Raw genomic sequence first — 12,033 nt, forward strand, 5'->3', positions numbered from 1 at the left:
AGGTTGCAAGAGCTCTCAGTGCACTGCATTTCTGGGCATCCTTCACTGAAGCATGCCTTGTAATAATAATAATGAAAGTGTAAGACAGGAAATGATACCCCACTGCATAATATATTAGTACCGTAAAATCCCGAGCAAGTGCCCCTACTCGGGGAGGCTGGAGAGAAGGGGCTCGCCTCGCACGCGCTCTGGCCAATGAGCGATCTGCAACCACCCCTCGGAAATGCGCCACTAGCGGCCATTCTGTTGGAGCGACGCCATTTTGCAACGCCGCAAAATGCACACAAAGAAAACAGCTTCAATTTTTCTGGAATAATAGACCACCATAAGCAGTTTTGTAATTCACTGTGACGAGGAGTTGATACACACAGCTGAGGAAACTTGGCAATGCTTGAAGCACAGGCGGCAATATATTCCAACAAAGGGATTACAGGCCATCCATACAGCCTTTAGGTGGAAATGCCACTGACTTGTACCTGACACCAGGCCTTCCACGATCAAGTTTGCGCAACACCGTCTGCCGCCCCAGCGGAGAAAGGCAACCTCCGGTCACTGGGAACGGTCGCGCTTGCTTGGTTTTCCATTGCACGCACGGAAAACTTGCTCCCCGAGGCTTTTATCTCTCATTTTTCATGCTATGGGTGCCACTCCTTTGTCGTAATGGAAAGCAGGCACGCAGTCCTGCTGCAGTGAGAACTGTCACAAAAGTTTAAAAATGACGCAGAGCCGAAAACTGCCCATCAAGTTCTACCATTTCCAATCCAAGCAGTGCGAGAAGCAGAGGCGTCAAGAGTGGAGTATGGCAGTTCGCCGCAGTAGGCGATGCTTTCGCGGTCTTGTCACCTTGAAGCAATTTTTGTTGTACACAGTATTACGAACTATTATTGGGGAGAAACGAGATGGCCGTGCTCATCTGAAAGGGAAGTGAGTTTGTGAACCGAAGCAACAGACAGCCGCTGTACAGTGCCGTCCACTCTTAGGGTGAACACGGCTCAGCGTGGCCGCGCTCTGCGGAGCGCCAGTGCATCCAGCCAACGCCGGTGCTGGCACGCCCGTGATCGCTTCCCTGTAGTACAGCAAGAGGAGCACGTTCCCAAGCGTCTGCGCCGTTTCGTTTCGATGCGCAGAGCGCGGCAATGCTGATCCGTGTTCACCCTAAGAGTGGACGACACTGTACATTACCAGATTGCGCGCTGGCTTTCAGAGTCAACCATTTGTAATGTCACAGCAGCGGAGCATGTTAGCTTAATACACCACAGTTTAAATACCGTACCGTGAGTACTACAAGTGTTTTATTCATCTGATGGCGGTACATTTCTCGTCACGGCTTTCTGTGAACAGAATTAAGCTGCATTTTTGCACTGAGCATTTATACTGGCCTTGCATGCAACACGCCGCAACTGCTTAGCAGACTGAGGTGTTGCGCTGCTAAGACCGAGGTCATTGGTTCAACTCCTGCATATGGCAGCTGCATTTCAATTGTAGCGAAATGCAGTAACATCGGCGTACTTAGATTTACGTTCACGTTAAAGAACCCCAGGTGGCTGAAATTAATCCGAGTCCCCCACCACGGCGTGCCTCATAATAATGCCATGGTTTCGGCACGTAAACAATAGCCTTGCATGGGCGTGAGCCACGGGCGATATACAGCTGCCGCTTTGGAAATGAGCTGAAAAAAGAACCAAGGCAGAAATCAAAGTTTCGGTGGCTTCGCAAAATCAGACGCGCTTATCAGGCACAAATCTTAGCATAATCATGAAGATGCGCGATCCCAGTGGGTATTGTATAGTATGATGCTGACCAAGCCAGATGTCGAAACAACCACAGCTGCATCCGAATCAGTGAACATGGTACGTGATCAGGCGTCAATATTATCCGAAATGAAACACGCCGCTGCAAGAAACATGCATAGTTGAAGTAAGCACACAAAATTTTTTTGCGCACGTCATGATGCTGTCAAAGAGAGCTCTAAAAAAATCCAAGGTGGCATTAAACTTACGATCAGACCTTATCATTCAAAGCAAACCTCGACAGAAGTGAAACTCCCACGAAACTGAACACTGCGCATTGCAATGCTGCCAGTGACTCAACAGGGCAAATGTAAATTCATGCTCTTCACACTGAGCTCATATTAAATTTAAAGCCACACGACAAACTGGGCATCCAAGCAATCAAAAGTCATCAAGTTCGACGAAAACGGAACCTTTGAACCATGCGTGCCGTTCCCCATGGAAACGCCAAGAAGGTTCTTTTTTCCATGAATCAAACAGAAACGAACAAGCAGCATTTTATTACGTCTCTTGATGCACGGAGTATTCTTTTTTTTTTTATTGCAGCTAGTCTGACTACGAGTGATTAATTGTAGTCACTCTCTCGCGTCATCGGGATCATTTCCAAAATGTCCCGCTCGTGGCACTCATCGTGTGATACATTTAGCTCAATTTCAAAGTAAGTAGGCCACTGCTGTCAATAATATTGCCGTTTTAGACGTCGTACATTGAGCTTTCACTCTGACAATTTGTTTATTTGCTTCTAGTGTTCCTTCAAGTGTACTGGCAGGCCTTCAGAGCCACTTCGGATGTGCCTGCATAGCATTTGAACACACCAGAGAAGAAAATGAAGAATGCACTGGATTTTTGCGACTGCCCAATTTTTTAGAGCATTTGTCAATCTTCGGGGAGCCCAAAAATTCCATGACTGTATGAAAAGAAAATTAAAATTCTGCTCCCAAGGGTAATATACAGACAGGGCTCTGTGCAAAAAAATATATATACAAACACATATATATTACAGCTCTGGCTCCTCTAGGTCATGGGATATCACTCCGACTAACTAAGTGACCGAAAGATAAATCAGATTCAGCTCGTACACATTGCGTGAAACCACATTGTGGATGAAATATTCATCTCAGAAATTGGTCTTACATGTGAAAAAACAGCTGTATATTTCAATAATGCCACCCCTTTTCTTTCCCGATTTTTTGGTCTCAAGCTTTTCCTTCCCTTAGGCTATCTTGATAAGCAGGAAAAAGAATGCTGCAATTTGTTTCAGTATGCCACAAAGATCACTCCCCAGGATCCCAAGCGAGGAAAAAAAAAAAAAAAAAGTTCTGGACTCTGAAGAACAGAATAAGCTCTCCGCATGATGACAACGGAAAAGAGGCGGTTTTACTGCAAACGAAACCTTTTTTTCGTGAGTGCAGTGCTACGAGCAGCTAGCATTTTTGGAGCTGCTCACACTCTTCCACCACACAACTTCCAGCTCTGTAAAATAATATGGCCGTTCTATGGTAAAATCATTTGTGTTGAACCAATGCATAGCTGTGAGCGTAATTCGCAACACCGTACCGAGTCTTGCTCGATTCTTTGGACATACACATACACAATGCCACAAAACAGAAAACGTCTTTAGCATGAAGAGAGATGCCGTAATTTTTTTTTGTCTGTGTGTGTGTGTGTGTGTGTTCTGCATTGGCTTTGAACTCCTATCTCATGCTGAGTGGAGAACAAGCAGCTCGATTCAGTGAACACAGCATTCAGTGGAGTGCCACTCCAGGCAATGCCCCAGGTTGAAATGGCAAGTTGTAGTACTGGAATAGCTTCACTTGCACAGATTACCAGTGTGTTCAACCTGCATGGCTGCATGGCTTAAGCACTGCATGGCTGCCCCATGCAGGGTTTAATTAGATGATTTTTTTTTTTCAGTTTCTAAATTCGTTTTTTGTTTTCCACACTGAATAATTATGACAATATTTCATAAAACTTGCAGTGTAAATATAAATTCGTTGGAGACTACTTACTTTGATGCATTGAAGTTTTAGCTTCTGCAGAATGTTTTGGTATAACAAAGTAAATTGCCAATTTTACTGTTTGCAATACAATGAGGTTCAACTCATTCTTTTCAGCATTTACAGCACATTCCTGTCTCATGATGTGGCTGAGGTGAAGCCCATTGACGTTTGGCAAGTGTGTCCAGCCACTCGCATTGCATTCTACCTTTACTTTGCAACACCTCAACCACCCACACACACTTGCACATATCTAGCAAAAAGTAGCACTCACCCCAGCTGAAGGTGGCACACCAACAGGTATGGCAGCCAAGCCTTTTGGGCTGGTTCCAAGCAGTGGGGCTTTGCCATCATTACTGGGCGAAGAGCGCTGAGATGATGCTGCTGAGGCTGGTTGGTCACTCACGTCAATGCCACTGTCATGCTGATCACTACTTCTATCAAAGCTGCTTGACTTGGAGGACACAAGGACATCTGCAGACGACACAGCTGGAGCAGACATTGATTGTGGGGCTGCTGACGGAGGGCTCCCTCCTCGCAGAGCATGGGTGATTGGCTTTTCCCACGCATTGACCATTGGTCGAAGTACCCCCGTTGGAGCCAGTTCTGCAGTCGGAATATACACAAGATTGCAAACTTTGAAATGCAACGAAGGATTAACATCTCCTGCCTAACGTGATCTTTTTTACCGGATGCAGAACACTGCAACATAAGTTTCCTCCGACGCCAGAGTTGCCAACGCCATCAGTAACGATGGATGGAAGTTTCTGTAATCACCAGTGTCATAGTTGGTGAAGTCATTTCATCACATGGCAAGCAACTTGGTCGTAGAATTGCAGCAATAAGAGACAGAAAGTAAAAAAATAGTCACCAGCCGATAATCTGGATATGCTTCATTATTCAGACAGCTCCGCAGCACCACAACTTGTCCCATAAACTTATGTAAGGACGACAAACTTCTATGCAATGCAGCGTCCCGTGAAATAAGACTAACTGCGTGCCCACGTGCCAATATGGCCAGAAATTTGAGAAGAAATCCCAATTTTTTTTTTTTTGTATACAGATGCGCATCTGTGAAAGTGAAACAAGCGAAGCCTAATGGCTGACCAAACCCAAACCACAGGACGAGCTAAGGCACTGAATTATGCAGGTTGACTTTGCATTTTCTTTATTTCTTTTGAAAATTGTGTTCTAAGCATTAAGCCTTTGTTAATGCATTAAAAAACAACGCTGTAACCAGTAATTTTTTTTTAAGCAGCACCAACTGTGGTGTTGGCAATGACTAGTGTGGCATACGAATTACGTAACAACGATTTTTCCTAAAACCTCAATAAATCGAACTAGGTGCCCATTAAAGAAAGCTTGACGGCAAAAATTAATCCAGAGCCCCTACTTTGATGAATAAAACCCCACAACTTCTCTTAAACCATGTTATCTGTTCAAAGCATACTTTCATTTTCCCTTTGTTACATATAGGAAAGTGGAAATGGAAAACAAATTTTTAAAAAAGCCAGTCCGACTAAGTTCATAATGTATGCAAACCTTTGACTGGCTGCTTCTACATGCGTCCTGACGGTGCGAGAGGAGTGCACCAAATTAAAATTTGGGTGTCGAAATTCAGAGGCACAATGATTATGCAAGAAATAAAACTAGATGCGACAAACCAGCATCTCAAATTACTTTCTGTAATCGAAGTTTCTAATAATTGTTGGGGTTTAACGTCCCAAAACTACGGTATGATTATGAAAGACGCCGTAGTGGAGGGCCCTGGAAATTTTCGCCTCCTATCGAAAATGCGCCCGCTGCAGTCTGGATTCGATCCCGCAACCTGCGGTTCAGCAGTCGAGCACCATGACCACTATACTCGCGCACAACTTTTCTTGGCAATAAAGGGAAAGCTACGGGCGTGGAGCTCCTGCATGTGCTCCTACGCGAAGTAGTCCTGTTTGGCGCACATTTCACACCGCCGCGCAAAGTGATGGCTGCGTGCAATCAGTGTTTCACATCGACGCTTTGCGTTCAACGTACACGTAAAACGCACAACTTCCTCACACGTGCAAAACGGCAAAGTGACAATGCATAAAGTAAAAGATATTTATATATATCTTACTGGTATGAGCTGCGTCCTGTCTCAAAGAGCTACATGTAGAAAAATAAAGGAGTATCTTTCTTTTTTTATATCTCATGAAGAAAATACGGACACAATTGTGGAACTATAATCATGAGTGGTAGCATGCACGTGATAAGGCTCCGTAACTTTTGCTTCATCGCCAAGAAAAGTTGTCCGCGAGTATAGACCACCGTGGAGGGCGATCGAATTCCTTCAATGCTAGACAACAAATTTTCTTACCTAGATCGCATTTTTGACACGTTTGGTTCATACGTGCACCTAAATCTAAGTACGCAGCCCTAAAGCATTTCACCTCCATCGAAATGTGGCTGCCAAGGCCGGGATTCGATCCCGCAACCTTCGGTTCAGCAGTCAAGCACCATAAACACTAGACCACCGAGGTGGGTGTATCAAGAAGTGTTATGGTAAATAGATATACAGATGAAACTGTATACCATCCTCGCGTACCAGCAACTGTAATCAAAAGTTGTGTAAAATCTAGAAAGTTTTTTTTTGATGTTTCTCGAAGCCTAAAATTGTAACAGCGACACCCAAAAGCTACCACGGCATTATATTTGCCGCTAATGCATGACTGCGTGTGAAGGAAAGTCTCTGAAGGTGGTCCAATTGCTTGCACATCAAACCAAAAGAAAAAAATGCGACCCACCTCGGCGTCTTGGGGAGAACCACGAACTTAATTTACAGTGAAAAGCTCAAAATTTTCACCTATGCGCTTCACCAGCAGTGGGCGTACAGCAGTCACATAAATGTTGTTATACGCTGCATAAACCTTGAAATAACGAACGCGACCAACACCTCCTCTAGTGCAATCTGGTACACAAGAGCTCTACTGACTGCAGAATTCGTTGTTCCATGCATGAGCGCAGCGTGCAGCCTCAAAAATTACACCAAGGTGTCCAGATATTTTAACGCAATACAGTCGCCAACCGATTTTTCGGACCTGGAGGGGACCGAAAAATAGTCCGAAAAATTCGTTTTTGCCAAAAAGTAATATTTATTGCATTCAGGCTGGCTTAAAAAAGTCCTTGATGCCGCCTTGCCTTATATTACACCTACAAGCAAATGCATTTGCCTGTATTTGCGCCAGGGTAACATCCTCGCCGTAAACGCCCATTAACCCTTTACTGCCGGTAATCGCGAATTCGCGACATACCGAAAGACGCCGACCAAGTAACACACGAAACGCGTTGCTGCCTTCAACGGCGGCTGTCACGTATTTGCGGCGAACGTAGCTTTCAGCACGAGACATCGAGCACCATCACATGTAAGGTATTGCAAGCTGGAACCTAGTGTTGTGTATCAGTTGCCGGAGAGCGCGAAGCACGTGCGACAGCTCTCACTTCTTCGTTGTTTTCTGCCCGAGGGACGTAGGCTCCATCTCCTATAAAATTTTTTCAGTGTGCACGCATACAAGAGGTTGCACACGACATGTCACGTTGTTTTGAAGTACGTTATTTCCTGCGTGATCCTCGCTTCTGTGGTATGTCGCGAATTCACGCCATCCGGCATTTGAGTCAGTCAGTGACGATTGCCGGTATGACAAGTTCATGATGGACTTCTGCTCATTTTGGGGAAAAAAAGGTTTCACACGCGCTTGAAACCTGAAGATAAAAGTGACGACAGCTGTCTCAGTGACAGCGAAGACAACGATGTCGATCCCGATCCTCATGCACAAGCACGAGTGTCTTCATCGAGCAGTGAGGATGAAGACTAAGATGTGGTAGACCAACCTAGCTAGTGCCTCTCTAAAACATGCGGTGTAAAAAAAAGACTGTCAAGAACAGCGGGAAATGCCACACAGGAAAACCGCTCTTCCTCAATGCGACACTGTCCGAGTTCCTATTGAATATTTCAAGGAATTTTTTATGACACCTTCATGGATCACATTGTTCAACAGAGCAATCTGTTTGCGACGCAAAAAAAAATATGAACAAAGGACTGGCTCTGTCTCGTGGCGAGCTAGATTTATTTCTCAGTGCCGTCACCTTCATGTCATTCTGTCGACTCCCAAGAAGTCGGCTATACTGGGCGGCGGAGTTCAGGGTCCACACGGTGGCCGACACGATGTCATGCGATTGGCAGGAGGAAATAAAGTCAAACTTGCATTTAACAACAATGACGATGCCAAGATACGTCACCTTGAACAGATCCGCTTCATTGATGCGGGGATGCCATACTTGCGTTGCATTGAACATATCCCTGTATTAAGCTACTATTACCTTAAGTGCCTGTTCTCGCGAATTCGCGACATACCTAAAAGTATGCATTAAAGTTGCATTTTGGATAATACAACTGTTGATTTAAGTTAAGGTTGCTATTTTAAGCTAAAAAGATGAAAAACATTTTTTTCTTCGGCGCTTTCATAATTCACGCATTAAAGGGTTAAGAGTGTCACCGCGTCGATCTGTGCCGCCGCCGGCTGCGGGCGGTCATCTTCGTCGTCATCCGAGCCGCTCTCTGGCTGCGGCACAACCTGCCGCAGAATTTCGTCTTCTGTGGGCTCAGCGCACGAAACAACATCGTCGTCTGCACGAGCGAAGTCCCGAAATGTCACCGTGGCAGGAACATCCACTCCACCACTTCGCAGATCGCAGATCAAGTCCTCCCCGCCATCCATTGCGCTGTCCAGATCACGAACGTCCGGGTCATCCGCCTCGGCCTCTTCAGCGGCACCGAAACCCGCATGCCTGAAACAATTCGCGATGGTCTCCGGCTTCACCGCCTTCCATGCCTCGGCTAGCATATGGATGGCGGCCAGGATGTCGACTTTGTAGGCTTTGCTGCTGTCAAGGCACAGCACGGTACGATTGAGCAGGCGGGCACGGTAGTGCGCTTTGATATTTCTGATGACGCCTTGATCCATTGGCTGGAGCACACTCGTGGTGTTCGGTGGCAAAAATTTCAACCGAATGGCCTCAACGTTAGGCACGCTCCCATGCGCGCCGCAGTTGTCTACGAAAAGGATGACTTTTCTGTGCTGACGCGCAAACTTGCAGTCAAGTCTTCGTACGTACTGCTCGAATAAAGATTGGGTGATCCACGCTTTCGAATTGCTCTCATATTCGACAGGGAGGGTTTTCATTGCCCTGAAACATCTTGGGTTTCTCGCCTTTCCTATTACAAGAGGGAGCTTCTCTGTTCTGGTTGCGTTGGCACCAACCATCACTGTGATGCACTCCTTGCTGAGCTTGCCGCCGGCGCACGGGTCACCCAAAAATGCCAGAGCGATCCGGCAGCATTTTGAAAAACAGCCCAGTCTCGTCACAAGTGAAGGTGTCTGAAGGAGCACATTCTTCGATCAAGGCTTTGAGCTTGGTGAGACGATAATCAGACACAACAGCCTGATCTACCGCTCCGCTTTCACCACTCACTTTTTTGAACAAAATTCCGTGCCTCTTCTTAAAGCCGTGCAGCCATCCGTCTGTAAACTTGAAATCCTGGATGCTCATTTTAAGAGCGAACGCCTCGGCCTTTTCTTTTAACAAATCTCCCGACACGGGCAAGTTCTTCGCCAAAACTCCTTTTAACCACAACTTCAGGGCCTCTTCAAGGGCTGCGTGAACGCCCTTACTGTCGTTCTTCTGGAATTTGTTGCTTGAGTTCTCAAACGCTGTCAATATCTTGGTTCGGTTTTCCACATAATCAAACACCGTTTGCTTGGAGAGGTTGTATTCCTTGGCTACATCAAGCTGGGAATGTCCACTCTCGATAAGCTTGACAATCGCTACTTTCTTCTCTAACGTCAGGGTCGTGTACTTGCCACGCTTCTTCACACCACCAGGCTCTCGCGATGGCGGAGCCATGGCGTCGAGCACGTAAAATCCGATGCTGCACACACGAGAAGCACAAAATGTCACGATGCGTGCGGAATGGCGACCGAACCAACACGATACAAAAATGAACAAAGAATTACTCCTTCGCCACTTGCTCCGCTAGCTTCGCTCATCGCCGTACTGATGACAGTGCTGACTGAAAACGAAAAAGTGGCGTAGGCTTCACCTCCGAGATCAGCAAGCGCTTTCCCATCTCAGAAGCGTTCGAAAAATCGATCTGCGACTGTAGCGTTAAGGCGTAAGAAAAAGAAACCGTATCTGTAAAAACCAGAAAGACATTGGCAATTTTTTAGTCATTTAATTCAAGAGCTTTGCGGAATTGAGTTTGGTGACCAAGATTGTTTTGTTAAAGGGATACTGAACAGAAATGGAAAAATATGATGAAAACACTGAAATTCCACTCAGAAAAGTGGCAGTTCCAATAAACAGTTTATTTCACATCTTTTTGAACAGCCGGCTGTATTTTTGGAAAACTGCGAGCGCATGCATTGACAGCCGTCACGTCGAGTGTCACCGCAGAAAAAGCGGGTGCATGTTTTCTTGTCCTGCTACAGTCGACGTCTGATTTCCCGGACCCTCAAGGGACCGCGAAAACGTCCGGAAAAACGAATGCACGTGAAAACGCACCTTTTTGGTAGGTATTTTTCGCTGACTGAGAGGGTCACAGCCGGAGTACAAGATTCCCATAGCAATTCAGCCAATGCATCGTTTAGGTGGCTCTGAAAAGAGCCGTTTATATATAAAAAAAAACGACGTGGCCGGCACTACCCCATCGGTCAGCACTTGGGCGCAAAGAAGTCGCTTATTTTCTTCTGCACGGTCCGCTTGCCCGCGATTATGTCTGCCTCAATTTCAGTCAACGTCATGTTGCCGCTGTACACCAATGACAGTGTCATCAGTGCTCGCGTCAACTCCGAGCTCGTTGGCTGTGTAGGAGCTGGCTCTTCAGTCTCGGTGTCGGAGTCATCGGAATCCTCCGTAACTTGATGAATGATTTCGTCGTCGGTCAACTCCGCACATAGCTCGAAGTCTTTGTCAGCGTCGGCGAAGTCCTCAAGGGTTATCTCGGCTGGAATCAACACGCCGCCAGCGCGCAGATCGTCGAAGGCAACGTCCGCGGATGGCACTTCGTCATCGTGAGCCTACAAGGTGGCTTTGTGCGCTTCGAAGGCGCGGACGAAGACTAAGGAGCAGTCGGTGCCATTGCTGTAAACGGCGAATCCACTCGACGAAAAGCGCAGCACGAAACAGCTAGGAACTCTGTGGATGCTGAAGGTCGGGAAACATGATCACTGAAGGTAGCGCGCAGCAGCAAACGATCAACCGCAGACACGACCGCAGAGCTGGCACAGCTGACAAAACACACGTGAACGACCACAGTATAGTGTTCTAGAATAAACACTTTAACCACAGTGAGGTTTGGCTTGGCTAAGCTACGGCTGGCAACTGATTGACACGTGCGGTTTCGAGGTTACGGCAGCCGCGGCGCGGTGCGGCGGTGCTGCTGGCCACAGCTGCGATGCGAGTATGGTAAACGTTGAGTATGGTGGGTTCAAGGATATGAAAATAAAAACAACCAAAATGGCGTCGTCGGTGGTGACTTTGGGTCGGCAGTTAACAGTAAAAAGTCCGGGAAATCGGATGGCGAAGGCTATAAGCGTCAGGAATTTCGGACTTTTTAATACATTGACTCTACGGGGAACTTGACGGTGCCACAGATGAGTCCGGGAAATCAGGCATGTCCGGAATTTCGGGCGTCCGGGAAATCGGACGTCGACTGTACTTCCTTTTCTCCCTCTCCTCTACATCCCACTGTCCCCCTTCCACAAAGGAACTGAGACATGCCCCACCCGGGGATATTTAAAAGGACCATGCTGTTGTGTTCATATCGCGATAGGCTACACGTGTCGTAGTTGTCAAGTTGCGGTGATAAGTGAATGGTCGCCACTGCGCATGTGTAACCTGGAGCCACTTGTATATATGGGCGTGTGCCCTTCGTTACTGTGTTCGTTGTGCTGTTTTGAGGCTGCCCGTTGGCATGCCTGAATAAAGGATTCGAAGAGCATGCCCTGGTTCTGAAGTTACAACACATGCAATACCTTTTCATCACAGTCAGAAAACACTGCCAATTGGTAGTCGAGGCTCCTTAAAACATGCGAGCCAAACAGTGCCGCACGTGGCCTGGAATTTACAATTCTCAAACTCAGCTAGAAATCCATCTTCTCTTGACAAATGATGCCATAAACCCATTATTTCTATAGGGGCTTTGCCAGGACCAACGC

At 46.7% G+C, this 12,033-nt stretch overlaps 1 protein-coding gene across 7 annotated transcripts in view; it reads right to left on the reverse strand.

The window, feature by feature from the left end:
• LOC119396975 (protein PRRC2A) overlaps positions 1 to 12,033 on the reverse strand; it is a 163,188-nt gene that overhangs the window by 54,307 nt on the left and 96,848 nt on the right. For all 7 annotated transcript variants that reach the window (XM_037664393.2, XM_037664386.2, XM_037664433.2 and 4 more), the window contains exon 17: positions 4,062 to 4,393. In XM_037664393.2, coding sequence (XP_037520321.1) covers positions 4,062 to 4,393 — 332 coding nt within the window. The remainder of the gene's footprint in view (positions 1 to 4,061; positions 4,394 to 12,033) is intronic.

This window comes from Rhipicephalus sanguineus, chromosome 1, assembly GCF_013339695.2.
Source record: "Rhipicephalus sanguineus isolate Rsan-2018 chromosome 1, BIME_Rsan_1.4, whole genome shotgun sequence".
NCBI classification, from domain to species: Eukaryota; Metazoa; Arthropoda; class Arachnida; order Ixodida; family Ixodidae; genus Rhipicephalus; species Rhipicephalus sanguineus.